The sequence below is a fragment of the Oncorhynchus nerka genome, linkage group LG19, assembly GCF_034236695.1.
Source record: "Oncorhynchus nerka isolate Pitt River linkage group LG19, Oner_Uvic_2.0, whole genome shotgun sequence".
Classification (NCBI taxonomy): Eukaryota; Metazoa; Chordata; class Actinopteri; order Salmoniformes; family Salmonidae; genus Oncorhynchus; species Oncorhynchus nerka.
The window spans coordinates 16078068-16093780 of NC_088414.1; the positions used below are offsets into that span (position 1 = coordinate 16078068).

A 15713-nucleotide genomic window follows, 5' to 3' on the forward strand; every position below is an offset into this window, starting at 1 on the left:
ATGGTCTGAGAGTCTTTAGGTGCCTTTTGGCAAACTGCAATCGGGCTTCATGTGCCTTTTACTGAGGAGTGGCTTCTGACTGGCCAATGCTGCAGAAATGTTTTGGTTCCCTTCCCCAGATCTGTTCCTCGTCACAATTCTGTCTCGGAGCTCTACGGACAATTCCTTCGACCTCATGGCTTGGTTTTTGCTCTGACATGCACTGTCAACTTTTGGCGCTTATGTAGACAGGTGTGTGCCTTTCCAAATCATATAAAATCAATTGAATTTCCCAGAGGTGGACTCCAATGAAGTTGTAGAAACATCTCAAAGATGATCAATGGGAACAGGATGTACCTGAGCTCAATTTCGAGTTTCATAACAAGGGGTTTGAATACTTACTGTATGTAAATAAGGTATTTCTGTTTTAAAAAAAAAACTGTTTTCGCTTTGTCATTAGGGGGTACTGTGTTTAGATTGCTGCAGATTTTTAAAAATGTAATCAATTTTAGAATAAGGCTGTAACGTAACAATATTTGTAAAAAGTTAAGGGGTCTGAATACTTTCCGAAGGCACTGTATATAGAGTTCTCCTCTGTATCTGTGGCAGCACTGGCAGTGCCATTGAGGCTATTTCTATTTTAACGTTGCATGCGCCATGCTATACCAAATGAGCTAAAGAGGATCACTATGTGGGTAGGGGACACTTCAGGAAACGGTGTAGAATATTGATATGCATAGCCAGCAGGGGGGCTCCAACCCTTCAAGAGCCCAAAAATGGACATCTTTTTGGCCAAAACAAATATGTCTATAATGTACTATACTGTGCTCTACTGTGCTGTACTGTGCTGTACTCGAGTTTACTCGACTTGAGTTTCTTACATTTTGAAGAAAGGACCCATGGACTCTTGATCTAGTTGTTTTGGTCTTGAGACTGCTCAAGACCACATACATTTTGTCTTTCACTTGTCACAGTCTCAACTCTTTGGGTCTGGATCTTGGGATCAACATCCTCGTATAAATATTGGTCTTGGCTCCTGGATATCACTGTAGTCTTTAGTTTACAAACCCGAGGCAACCCAATTTGATGAAGACATTGCTCTCTCATCTTTGGCTGATCACTCCCAACCCTGATCAATCCCCACCCAGTTGACTACTTTTAAATGATGGAAGTTATAAGTTGCAACTAGTGTAGCTGTGGCAATATAATACAAACATAATAATAATACCTTACACTTTATAACATTAGGAGGATTACTTACACAGGCATAAATGCACACAGAACTAGAAAAGAACACAGCTAAATGTTTGTGAGGGACAGCTGTAGCTGTAAGTGACCACTGCCTTTGGTGATTGAGCTGGAAACTGATGGAGAGAATTGTGTGTAGACTCTCACCGGGGTGACCTCACACCCCAGCTCGTGTCTGAGGGAGCAGGGAGTTCTTCACAATGTGGAAATATTTGACTATCTCCTTCCTGCTCCTCTCCCTGTGGTGTGCCGTCTTGTTCTGACTGAGACTGGCTCTCCATGTGGTCTGAACATCTGGTCTCTAAAGTCACCTAAGCTGGCTGGTCTCTGCTGGACTGGAGGAGCCACATTCCTAGCCCTCCCTGCTCCTGGAAGAGCTGGCTGGCTGGGGGATCAGGGGAGATTTTGTAAGCCATGTAGCCCCAGAAAGTGATCCGACTCTGGGACAGGGAACTGAACATGAGCCCTTACTTCCTCATACACCAGATACCTACCTGTCCCGCAGCAGGCTTTTAGCACAGACTATTTTGTTATCTCTACTACGACTGGCACTTTGAAGCAGGTGTATGGTCATTGTCAGGCGTACGACTAAAGGCAAAATACACAATTAGTCCTACATACCAGTAGTATACACACATAGGAAACATATTAGCATGGACACCGATAAAGGACAGGACATGCATGCATGCACATGCTCAAATCATTTAACACTGTGTAACAAGTGTTTGGAAATCCTGCTCAGGAAATGCAAATCATTACTTTTCCAGCCTGGGAGATCGGAGCACACATGCTGGTATGAGCAGTGCCACACACTCTCTCATAGACACCGTGTTGTGCTGGTCAGTCATGGGAACGTGAAAGAGCATCTGACCAATGCAATGGAGTCGCATTGTGTCTCGAGACCTGAAGAGTTACTATCCAACAACGAGAACATAGAACTTTGCTCTATTACGTGATGTTCCAGAGTCCATGCCAGGTTCAGTGACGTCCCATGAAAAAGATGAGCAATAGAGACTGAATGGGAGGAGTAATGATGTTCTATCTCTCCATTGTAGTAGCACACTGTTTGACAGGTCTGAATAATAAAGGAAATAATTAGCTAGTCTGACAATGCACAACTGTGTGTGTGTGTGTGTTATACAGTAGAAGTGGCGGAGATTAGCTATAGCAAGAGTACTACGCCATTGAATGAACAGCAGCAGATTTTACTCTTTCTATTCCTACTACGCACTTGTTGCCCCTAGAATTAACAAATAAGCATAAAACAAGTTTTGAGACCCTTTACACGGCATCTAATGAGTCGTTCTACCATTTGCTTGTTTATCAATCTGCTCGTGTTCTTTTTTTCTCTGCACGCATTTGGATACACAATAGACGGTAGGTGGTGTGATCATACTATACATTTCACAACGGAGCTCATAACAGTCTTGATGTAAATAAACACTGAGCCTTTGATCTAGTAACTTGTCTCTTAGTGCAGGTAGCTGCAGTAAAGAAGCTTTGTGTGTGTATTTGTGTAACACGTGTTGTAGGTCTATTCTCCTGTCCAACTAGTGTTCTAAGTAAAGTTTGGCTAATCCCGACAGCCAGGGCAGATCATTGTAAGAAGCCAGCTGGAGGGGTAAGGCATGTGTGTCTGTGTCACCCTCATAACCACAGGAGTCTCTGCTCAGAGGAGCCTCTGATGTTAGGTTAATGACACACATCCTGCTCTCACTGCTACAGACTCTCTATTGATCTCATAATATAATAATAAATAATCATAATGATAATAATGTATATGCTATTTAACGGATGCTTTTATCCAAAGTGACTTAGTCATGCATCCATGCATATATATACGTATGGGTGGTGTTTCCCAACCCTGTCCTCAAGACACCCTGACACTGACTTTTCACTTATCTTACCTATTCCAGTACTAGCACAACTGATTCAGGTCAACTAGTCAACTTATCAGCAAGCCCTTGATAAGTTGGATCAGGCGGACTCGTGTTGGAAATTAACAAATGTGGAGTGGCTGCTGGTGGTCATGAGGATGGGTTTGGGAAAAAGTGATGTTGCTAGTGGTCTATTCCTCTTGTTCTACAAGTGTTCTAGTTATATTCCCCTGCTCTACAAAGTGTTCTAGATATTTTCCCCTGCTCTACAAAGTGTTCTAGATATTTCCCCCTGCTCTACAAAGTGTTATAGATATTTCCCCCTGCTCTGAGTGTTCTAGGTTTATTCCCCTGTTCTACGAGTGTTCTAGTTCCATTCCCCTGTTCTACGAGTGTTCTAGTTATATTCCCCTGTTCTACGAGTGTACAAGGTATTTTCCCCTGCTCTACGAGTGTACAAGGTATTTTCCCCTGCTCTACGAGTGTACAAGGTATTTTCCCCTGCTCTACGAGTGTACAAGGTATTTTCCCCTGCTCTACGAGTGTACAAGGTATTTTCCCCTGCTCTACGAGTGTACTAGGTATTTTCCCCCCGAGTGTACTAGGTATTTTCTACGAGTGTACAAGGTATTTTCCCCTGCTCTACGAGTGTACAAGGTATTTTCCCCTGCTCTACGAGTGTACAAGGTATTTTCCCCTGCTCTACGAGTGTACTAGATCTATTCCCCTGTTCTCACAGTGTTCCTGTTGTTGTTCCTGCAGGGTGGAGGATGAGGCGGTGTTGGACAGAGGTGCGTCCTTCGTCAAGCATGTCTGTGATGAGGAGGAAGTGGAAGGTAAGAGCACTGAGCTTCTGATGTCTATGATGGCTGGCTAACAATGTTATTAAATAATGTCTCCTTCTCTCATGCCTCTCAACCACCAACTCCACAAGTCTACCCCTTTTATTTCTCCCTTCTCTCTCTTCCTCTCTCCATCACTTCTCCCACCCCTTTCTCTCCTGCGCCATCCTTTTTTGCCAGCTGTCACTCTCCACTACCCTATTTCGTAGTACTCTCTCTCCAGGTCTGTGTTTTCTATTGGTTCTCTATTGTTGTGGTTTTCCCACTAATATCAGGATGACGTATAGGAGGGATTAATATTGAAGATAAAGATGTGGAGCGCATAACACAGGTTTATCAAGCCATGTAATGCCTGCCCTACTCCCCACATGAAGATGTTTACTCCTTTAATCTCCCCAATGGCCAGCACACACACACACGCGTTTTCACAAACGCATACATTCTTACCAATTTTGACACAGACAGACAGACAATCATGCCACAGTTTAAGCTATGATAGGCAGTGTGTACACAGCCATATCTGCCAGCTATCTCACCTTTCTGTGAGATTGTGTCTTAGAATTTCCCCCAGTTCAAAGAAACTCCAAAACCAGAGTTCACCTCACATGGAGTCACACAGTGAAAATAATCAACAGCCAGAAAGCCACAGTCAAACTGAATGTGAAATCACTCAAAGCCACATTACTCAGTCACGACCAACCTTATGTTTGAATGGATTTCGCCTTTTGGTGGATGACCCCTTGTTGATCTCAACTTCGCTCTTTTTTTATACATCCCAAGACAGCCTGTCCTGCCATGTAGTCAGTGCTCTGATTTTAAGTGACCTTTGTAAAGCCTAGTTTATAATATAATATTCATAATACTACTTTCAGATAAGATGAAAATATATAAGCAACATTTTAAAAAGCAGCCTGTAAAATGTCTTCACTTGACACTGTGAATGCTACATATAGGCATGTTAGAATGTAGCATGTTAGAATGTAGCACGTAGCATATTAGAATGTAGCATGTTAGAATGTTAGCATGTGTGTGAGATCACACTAGGGCAGTTCTTTCCAACCCTGTTCTTGGAGAGCTACCATTCAGTTTTCACTCCAAACCTAATCAACCCTAATTTGATTTGAATAATTAGCTGGTTGATAAGACGAGGGTAGCTCTCCAGGAACAGGGTTGGAGACCCCTGCACTAGGGAGTGAGGTGTGAGTTCTGTTTTGTATAGATTACCCATGCCAACCAAATCAAATGTTATTTGTCACATGCGCCGAATAAAGAGGTGTAGGTAGACCTTACAGTGAAATGCTTACTTACAAGCCCTAACCTAAACAACAAACCTAACAACCAAAACATTTTTTTTTAAAGTACCGGTACAGAGTCAATGTGCTGGGGCACTGGTTAGTCGAGGTAATTGAGGTAATATGTACATGTCGGCAGAGTTGTTAAACTGACTATGCATAGATAATAACAGAGAGTAACCAATACCTATATTAGTGTACATTGGGATCGTGTATACAATCCTAAATAACTTTGACCAGGCTGAGATACAGCAATCTGTGTGCTGGAGCATCTGGCTCTGTGGGACTGTTTCTTTCTCCATCTGAAATGACTTCCTGGAGATGTTTAGCAGTTTCCTGTCAGAGCTGCTGCACGGGAAGTGGTTCAAATTTATTTACATCCCCAGCATGTGTCAGGATGAGGACAGATCCCAGTCGGATTGGCCCAGGGGAAACAGCTTGACGAACAAAGGTTGTTTTGTCAGATAACTTTTGTTTGGTAACAGCCTAATTCATACCTAAAGGCAGGTAGCCAAATCGATAAGTAGGCATACATCTATATGTATTCTTTGACAGCCAACCCTCCCCCTGTCAAATCTAATCCATCACTGTCTATCCCACAGTTTTACTTACCCAACTGATCCTCATTGATTTTGTGCATTTCTTCCGTTTGATGCGAATTATCAACATGGCAGGATTAACGTTATTTCCTTGGCATAGTAATCGTAGTCCTCCTAATCTGACCTGCGTCCTTTGCATTGTGTCCCCTCTCCCTCCCTCAGGTCACCACACTGTGTACATCGGCGTACACGTGCCCAAGAGCTACCAGCGGAGGCGGCGCCACCGACGCAAGTCCAGCCACAAGGAGAGGAAGGAGAGGCCGGTGGAGAACGTAGAGGGGGACAAAACGGATGGAGAGAATGCTGATGAGGCAGCGCCCAACATCCTCAAACCTCTCAGTGAGTTATGACAGGAGAGACTACACTACCCAGCGTGCATCTCCACTAGTAAAAACAAGGAGTGAATAGATCTATGGATCTTTCAACTGTTAGGTTCTAAATAATCAGAGTAAAAAACTCAGACGCTTAATCGAGCTCAAACCAAGTTTATTCACCCACTGGGTCATACAGCTGCATAAGACAATGAATATATTCACACAATCACTGATAATGAACCCTTTCTCATATGCTGAGCCCCTCCTTACAGATCTGAACAGCCAATACACCTCTGTTGCTATCCAGAAGATTAGTGATATATATTTTCTTCCCCACTTCATCTAACCTGACCTCTGCCCAAATTCCTCACTCCTCTCCAACTCACGGCTGTCATGGTGACTTGTACCACTGACTTGTAGACTGTTTCTCTTCTCCTCCCATAGGATCCCTAATGGCTCACAATAACATATCCTGAAATAATGTAAATGTTATACATTACAGTCTCTTCCTCAGTGAAATTAATAAGTAGGGTGGCAGGGTAGCCTAGTGGTTAGAGCATTGGACTAGTAACCGAAAGGTTGCAATATCGAATCCCCGAGCTGACAAGGTAAAAATCTGTCGTTCTTCCCCTGAACAAGGCAGTTAACCCACTGGGCCGTCATTGAAAATAAGAATTTGTTATTAACTGACTTTCCTAGTTAAATAAAGGTAAAAAAATAAGTATTTCTCATTATTTCAGAGGTTAAGAAATCAGAACCCATCACAATCAATATAGGGAATAATCAACCAACCAGTTCACGTTTCACTCATGAATATCCTGATGAATATCCTGAACCATTTAATTAGATAGATTTGGTAGATCTCTGTCAGCCTTGGGATACCTTACAGTATGTTGACATTAGAAAACTGTTCATCGACAGCATCGCTGACTGAGAAACTATTACCTAATTCCCCTGGCCTAGTATTGCCTAGTAACACATCGTTGTTAACCAAACCTCACTACATCAGTATTCACGGATGTGTTACTTTTAGCTGTTGGTTCACACTAGACCACTCAACAAATAAATCCAAGTGGAGTTGTTTTTATGCTAAGAATGCTATTTCCATACTGCAGGTTTAAACCAGAGAATAAATGGGCAGGATGCTTGTCCTAAATGTAAACTAACACAGAAGCTCATGATAGACTCGTGCCATACCTTCTGTCTGTGATAACTCCGTTGGTGTCAGGTCAAATAGAGACGTGTCAAAACCATAATAATCCAAACCACCACAAGCAACTTTCACACATTCAGGGTTTCTCTTGACTGTGCAGTTACCCCTCCTTGCAGTCAGCTGCTTTAATCCAGCGTGTTGGTTTTATTACTTCGGGGCTCAAAGTTGATGGCCTAACAGCAGTAAAGAGTATATTCCCCTGCAGAAATACAGCGGCAAGCAGCAGTAGCAGTATGTCCAGTTGATGATTGAAAAGAGTGGACAGAAGGAGATTAATTCTCCTCTGTTTGGGTCACTGATGGAGTTTAGATCTGGTTGAAAGATCCTGCTGACCCCATGGACGTGACCATCAGTACACACACTTGAAAGGGAAGCAAAGCGTAGGTAGACAAGAGATCAGAGTTATGGTCTTGTGTAACTTTGACGGACAGAATAAACAGTCACACTTAATGTGGATAGTTCGGGTTTTCCATCTGTAGATGCTCATAACCTCAACATACTGTCTGTTGAAAAGCAACTGCTTGCTAAGGTTAGGGTTAGGTATATATGGAACGGTATTGAAAACAACATATAGCTACTCCCACCATCCTCCACTGATCCATAGAGATACTCTTGATTGAAATGTGTGCTCCATGGTATCTTATCTCTCAGTCAGTGTCTGTCCTTAATTTGCCCTGTAACATTTCTATGTTGTATGATCCACACAGAGCCATGCACACAAATAAAAACCAAGCATTAGCGGCTGTTTATGAAGTTCTTATCTCTGCTCGGATGCATTGGAACAGAACCAGACGGACTCAGGGATGGGGGACTCTTTTGGCTGTGACAAGGCACCCAGCCAGCCAGACAGCCAGTACCTGTAGTGTGTACTTAACCATAATCCCCTCTCTGTCTGCCTGTCTGTCTGACACTACCTGTAGTATACACTTTTCCATAAACCACCCTCTCTGTCTGTCTGTGAAATGATGTTGCTGTAAACAGCTCTTTGTGGTTGACTGAGAGGGTAACTAGAGGGAATACTACCACACGGTCTTGAACCCCCCGAACCATAAATACCCTGACACACTGTATTGACGATTAACTTAGCTATTGCCAATTACGCCAAGTGTCAGTACACTGAAGAGGATTATATCATTGACACACATTGCCTTTACCTGGTCCTGTTCTTGGTCTATAGCGGGATATTGAGAAGGGTGTGGTGATGTCACCAACCCTGGTTAGCTACTAGGGATGTGCATCTTTCCCTTTCAAGACGTTTCAATACGTATCTTGATACATGGGCTCCGATACGATACAGGAACGATACGGTTTAAAAAACAAGGTGAACCCCGAAAGCCAGATGGAGATGGGTAAATTAGACGTGCATTTGGTCTTTATATTACTGTAGCATAGACTATGCCCCAGCAAATGTAAGCCTACCTGTCACAAGAAAAAAAGTTACCATGATGAGATGAGGTTGACATGCATTGTGAAGTGTGCTCCGTACTGAGATGGGCGGTCTGTCCCAACCCTGAGCGTTGATTCGTCATTCAGAGGCCGTAGAGAAGCCAGATTTAGACATCACATATAATTGAACAGTTCCATTTCACGCCATCCTGTTCTTCTAAATCATTTATTATATTTGACCGGTTTCACACATGTATTTATCCCAGGAAAAGGGAGAGGTTTTGAGCGATAAATCCCAGTAACCAGGTTCCCGCCACACAAGCTAAGTATGGGCAACGTGCCATCGCATCACAACACACGCAGACACCTATCCTACAAGTCTACAGCACAAAAATGTTAACTTTGAGGATTTTCCGAACTCTGTTTTGCCCTCTGGCTAATTCCCCTTAATACTGTTGATTTTGGCAAACAGTGTGAAGCCGTCCACCTGAGAGTTGTGTGCAACAGCAACAAAGCCCCGTTTTTTTTATTGATAACACCAGTTGGTAGATTTAGGAGTTGAATTGCATAATGTTCTGTACAGCGTTAACAAACACTCCGTTGGGCCTCCCGGGTGGCGCAGTGGTTAAGGGCGCTGTACTGCAGCGCCAGCTGTGCCATCAGAGTCCCTGGGTTCGCGCCCAGGCTCTGTCGTAACCGGCCGCGACCAGGAGGTCCGTGGGGCGACGCACAATTGGCCTAGCGTCGTCCGGGTTAGGGAGGGCTTGGTCGGTAGGGATGTCCTTGTCTCATCACGCACCAGCGACTCCTGTGGCGGGCCGGGCGCAGTGAGCGCTAACCAAGGTTGCCAGGTGCACGGTGTACCCTCCGACACATTGGTGCGGCTGGCTTCCGGGTTGGATGCGCGCTGTACGGCTGGTTGGGTTGTGTATCGGAGGCGTAGGTAGACAAGATAGATTTTTTTTTTTCCTATCAGCTGCTATGACTTTCATAGCCTTCGTCTCTCCCGTCTCTCCCGAGCCCGTATGGGAGTTGTAGCGATGAGACAAGATAGTAACTACTAACAATTGGATACCACGAAATTGGGGAGAAAAAAGGGGTAAAAAAAAAAACACTCCGTTGTAAAAGTCAGGCCCTAAAAGTCAGACAGAAGGGCACACACACGTATGCGCGCTAGCACACACACTGCACACACACATGCTGCAGACATCAGAGGGACAAAAGGTTGCCTTAAGGCCGTGTGCGTGTTTGTTTGTCTTGTTTTGTTTGTTTGTTCGTTTTGTTTAGGGGAGCTGATATGCTCTAGTCTAGTGAAATGTCTGTATGGTCTATGTCAGGGAGTCCTAACAGTCTGGTGTACCATAGGACTGACAGGACTGAAAATATAACTCTGTATTCCCCTTGTCAGGAACATGTATTTACACTCTGTGATTTATTCCCTCTTTGTTTATTTTGAGCAGTTATGCAGTATGACTTTGTATATGAGCATCTCCGAATGGAACAGGACAAAGTTGTCCTAGAAATGAAATCAATATAATAAACTGCAACAATGGAAAACTGTATTTATAGAGCACAAAGTGATTAGCCATGGATTAAAAGCTTACTTAGTTCACAAAATAATTGTGAAATATTAAAAAAAAAATGTAAAGCAACTCTTAAAGGGGCAATCCGAAGCTGAAACGATAACACCGGGGCATCCCCACCCCTGTTTTGGTAAAAAGCTGAGGGATGTGATTGGAGAAATGTAAGCACTCTCAAATTCATGAACAGAGCTAGGGATTCAAGGACTGAGCATCTATGATATCAAAATGATAGTTTTAACTGTGTTTTGAGGCTAGACAGTGGTTTGTGACATTTACTTTATTTCTAAACATTGGCGTAAAGATTCTATTTTGCGTTCTAATGGTGTACGACAGTTGAAGCTCATGGGGCATTTATCAATGGGAAGATATCATTAATTAATCAGTCAAAAAATGGATGTTGCAACTGCAGATTGACCCCTTTAAGCCCTCTTTGGTGTGTGAGAGTGTTTCTTAGGTGTCAGTAAGTCAGTTAGTCTTTGGAGCTTATTAATGGCTTCCGTAGGAAACTCTTGTCCTTCAGAAATAGCCTGGTGATTGACATCTTCACATCCTCTTTGTGACATCGACTCTACAGGAGTTGCACAACCTTTCCCTCTCCTATTCATAGAAGTGACAGCAGATGTCAATACAACTCTTATCTATTCTCACAAATCTACTTGTGACGAAATGCCTCTCGGGTATCAGCTTATCGGCTTCTCCAATTTAAAATAACATTTAAAAAAAGGACGTTCTCTGAAGCGACGTCTCTCTATGTATACACCAAGTTTTTTGTGTTGCATTTTACGGCCTTTCTTAACGCAATCCCGGTTAACCCAAAACTATGCGTAACAGACGAGTGAATCTCCATGAGAGATTTAAAAATGATATGACTCATTAGTCACACACACCGGGTGCCAAGTAGACATAACCCCTTTTCTTAGAAGGAAGTCATTTCCTGAAACTCACATGCACACAGAACATTTCTGTCAGTCTATCAGGTGTGTGATTGCCTTCCCTTACACTAAGCATTCCATCAGCTCTGGCTTAGTGAGTATGCCTCATTCTGGAAGCCCTGCTCCTAGGAAGTAGGGAGATCTGTAGCGAGGTCAGATGAGAGTGAGCTAAGCATACACATGTATTTACTGTAACATTTATTTACGGGTCATGCACATGTTGTGACTGGTATTTTATTTCTGTCTGAATTCCCGTCTTTATATAATGAGTTATGATGTGATGACGTACAGATGGGAGCTGCCAGTGAGCACACTACAACATGCCCGCCAATAGTAGTGATCAGTAATATTACTGACACAGGCCTACCTCAGACCAGGGGTTTAAAGTTATCCGTCACGGCGACAGATTTCCGTCATATGGGTGACATGAGAGGTTTTGAGTAAGAATGATTGATTATTTTGGGTGAAACCCCCCCCACTCCAGGACACACTTGAATGTCTAAAACAGAGGAGTGGGGCAAAAAAAAGAGGAGAGAGGCCTGTAATTTTCATCATAGGTACACTTCAACTATGACAGACAAAATGAGACAAAAAAGCAACAGTGTGTGAAAACCTTGTGAAGATTTACAGAAAACGTTTGACCTCTGTCATTGCCAACAAAGGGTATATAACAAAGTATTGAGATAAACTTTTGTTATTGACCAAATACTTATTTTCCACCATAATTTGCAAATAAATTCATTAAAAATCCTACAATGTGATTTTCTGGATTTTTTTTCTTCTCATTTTGTCTGTCATAGTTGAAGTGTATCTATGATGAAAATTACAGGCCTCTCATCTTTTTAAGTGGGAGAACTTGCACAATTGGTGGCTGACTAAATACTTTTTTGCCCCACTGTATGTAGAAATGAAAATAGACCTTTTGTACAGTATTTTCGAATAACTGTCCTTTTTCTTGCCCGAAATTCATTGTGACAAATGAATCGGTCATAAAACAATCTGTGCAACCCTCGATTTCAAAATTTCAATATGGCCCTTCAATATTACTTAAATTTCAGTCATGAGATTTTGTTGTTGCTTTAACCACTGAGCCTCAGACCCTCATGTGATCTTTCGCTCTTCTTTGCTCCCTCTCTTTCTCTCTCCACCTTTCTCTCTCGCTTTCTTGCTCTTTTCTCCCCATCCCCTTCCAGTTTCTGCAGCAGCAGAGAGGATCAGGTTCATCCTGGGTGAGGAGGATGATGGACCCCCGCCCCCTCAGCTCTTCACTGAGTTGGACGAACTGCTGGCCGTCGATGGACAGGAGATGGAGTGGAAGGAGACAGCCAGGTGAGCGGTCATCTATACACATGCATATGGTGTACCGTACACACACACTGACTCTTTCCTTTAGTTGGAGAGTTTGTCAGTAAGTCACTCATGCGCGTCAGTTCAAATGTCATGGCTTTACACGTTTAACACCCAGCTGTGGTATATTGCAGTATCGGGTGTGTGTATAGATGTAGGGGAGTGTTCGTGTGTGTACATGAATTAGGGCTGGGAATTGCCAGGGACCTCACAATACTATATTAACACTATATTAACACAATGCCATACTGCGCTTGTATTGCAATTTGATGTTATGAAGGGGTTCTTAATGTTTTGTACACTCAGTGTATGTCTGCTGCAGAGAGAGCACAAGAAAATTAGTTTTCATCAGTCATGAAAATAAAAATGCTGAAAATATTTTGGCTCACTTTTGAAGATGGAGAACAAGCTATAGGAAGACAAATTGTTTTAGTGCAGGTACAGCTGACTAGCGCTAACGCTCCACAACAAATTATATATTTTTGTATTTTTTTAGTGATACTTGGAGTCAAAGCATCAATATATTGTCGTCCAAAATAATATTGCGATATGTAACGGTATACATCCCCCCCCCATCACTAACATGAATTCCTGCACAGGAGAATAGTGTGTCCTCCAGTGAACTCCTTGCCCACTCTTATCTGGATGAACAACACTGCACTGTCCCCTTAGCGAACCCAGAACACAACCTCAGTTACCTACCATGTGATCTTCTTTTTGGACAGGTGGCTTTCTGACAGCGCCTCAGTGTTGATTTCGGATACAGCCTTTTACAGATGTAGGATTTCAATTGGATCACTCTTTTGTTGCTGTCATTTTTCTGCAAAGCAGGAAATGCAAACTTGTAGTGTATTTGAGTTTTAAAAAGGCATCTAAAGTTGGTCATTTCCACTTTGACATTTCAGACTTGATTTGCCCTCAATGGAAAATGTCAAACCCTACAAAAATGTCCATTAATTATAATAATTCACATTTCCTGTTGCTGCAGGATTCTTTTCCTGAGCTGTGCAAACTGGCTCAAATTAAGATCCTACATATGTAGATGATTTAAGATTAAACGGACGGACGGGCGGGGGGGGGATCTGATCCAACATCAGTATTAGTACTCTGATGCGCTTAATACATATAAAGTTTTGACCCTAAGGGCCCTGGTCAAAGTAGTGCACTAAATAGGGAATAGAGTGCCACTTAGGAAAACAAGCACAGTAATGAAATAGCCAAATACGTCAGTCGTTTTTACTAGCAGCAGTGAGTTCCTGGTTGGCTCAAAGTGACAGACGGGCAGACGGACGGAGACAGTAATAGCATTGCAGGTGGAAGACAATGGACATTATCTTTAGGGAAACAAATGTCTGCTTTATACACCTCTGAGTTTCAGTAGTAGGCTTATCTATTATCATACAGCCACACACTGATACTCACACCCTATCATTTTCTCGCCCCCACCTTCTCTCTCTCTCTCTTGCCCCCACCCTCTCTCTCTCTGTCTCTCTCTGTTTCCTCCCTTTCTTTCTCACCTTACCACTCACTGACAGAGACATGTACACACATACTGAAAGATACGTGCTCATTTACCCATTCACTTAAAACCTCCAATAAACCCCTGCTGTAATACTTGAATTGAGAGTGCCTTGAGTGTCTTAGCCCTAGTTCAAACACTGCTCTATCGCCACTCTGTACAGAAAAAAATGCCACTCTTTGGAAGAGCGTGGGTAGAGTGCCGTCTGAAACAGTGCGCCTCGTCGGACATTTGACGATCGTTCGGCAGCCTCTGCCTCTCTTTTGGTGCGGTGCAGGTGAAGCATGCCTCTGTTTCATGCAGCGAGCCAGAGCAGTTATTCGACTGTCGGGAGAAATGGTCATGCATATTAATAATAATGCAAATAAAGGTTGCTTTCTACAACACCCACAACAGAAGCACAGTCATGGTCTCAGATTTTCAGGTGAGGCTAAGGCTCATGGTTGGCGTCGTTTTTGGTGTTCTTTGAAACCAGAAAAGACAGTAAAAACATGACTTCTCAACACAGCGGTTGAAACAGTCATAACCGATGGGCAATACATCAGCGTACAAATTGAATGTCTACGTTGCACAGTAGGCATAATATCACTATCTCTAACAGATCTCATGGTTTATTTTAGGGATGAGGAGATTCTTCCTGATTCCTTAGTAAAACGGAAGTTATGAAATCTGAAGACACGTTACATTAACTGGGACATTAAACCAATCATATTCACAGTTTCAAACATTAACTTCAGCAATGCACGCACAGGTGTGTGAATCATCTTTATTTGTATTTTTAGTGCATTAAACTTGGTTTCTTTAAAACGAGGTCGGTGTTATGCTTGAATTTGACACAAAACCAACAAGGAAGTCTGCAACGGTTGTATGAAATCAATCAGTATGTCAAGCAAAGCTCTCAACCATGCCAGCCCATTCTTAATTTCTATTCAGTTCGCCTCGCCATATGTTCGGTGTCTGAATTGTGCGTTAGAAGATTTCAGTCCACCCCCAAACTCCCTGTGGGTTCCAGCTCCCCCCCTTCCCTCATCCCTGCCTCCCCAATAGAGGGAAAGTAAATCCCTAAGGCTGTAAGTGTCCCAGGGGTCCCCTACCTCTCCCTCCCTCCCTCCCCTCCGGGGGCCTGAATGGAGGTGAGTCAGGGGGACTGAGGTTAGATGAGGCCCGGTGGAGCATGAGTTATGACCATAGGGACACTCTATCCTCCTAGGAAACCCCATCCTCACCCTCTCCTGGACCAGGTGAATAGCTCTTTGTTATGGAGAAATGTGAAGAATTCTAAAGGGATGAACCTCTCCCCCTCAAGGTTCTGACTGTCACAGAGGGTGTGTGTGGTCCTTGTCTTAGTTCAGAGGCTGTTTAAGATTCTTTGATGTGTACGGTTACAGTGGTTCTACCTTTAAAAGTTTTGGAGCTTACGCCGCAACCTTTTGTGGTAGATGGTGACAGATTGTGGTAAATTGCGTCATTCTGGCAACAATGGCTGCCACTTATTTTTTAATTTTTATTTCACCTTTATTTAACCAGGTAGGCTAGTTGAGAACAAGTTCTCATTTGCAACTGCGACCTGGCCAAGATAAAG

The 15713-nt window shown here is 43.0% G+C and overlaps 1 protein-coding gene across 6 annotated transcripts in view; it reads left to right on the forward strand.

Moving 5' to 3' along the window:
• The window catches only part of LOC115101109 (electrogenic sodium bicarbonate cotransporter 1-like), a 67670-nt gene that overhangs the window by 13650 nt on the left and 38307 nt on the right, over positions 1–15713 (forward strand). For all 6 annotated transcript variants that reach the window (XM_065004755.1, XM_029620315.2, XM_065004754.1 and 3 more), the window contains exons 2-4: positions 3867–3940; positions 6000–6176; positions 12459–12594. In XM_065004755.1, the coding sequence (XP_064860827.1) occupies positions 3867–3940; positions 6000–6176; positions 12459–12594 (387 nt within the window). The remainder of the gene's footprint in view (positions 1–3866; positions 3941–5999; positions 6177–12458; positions 12595–15713) is intronic.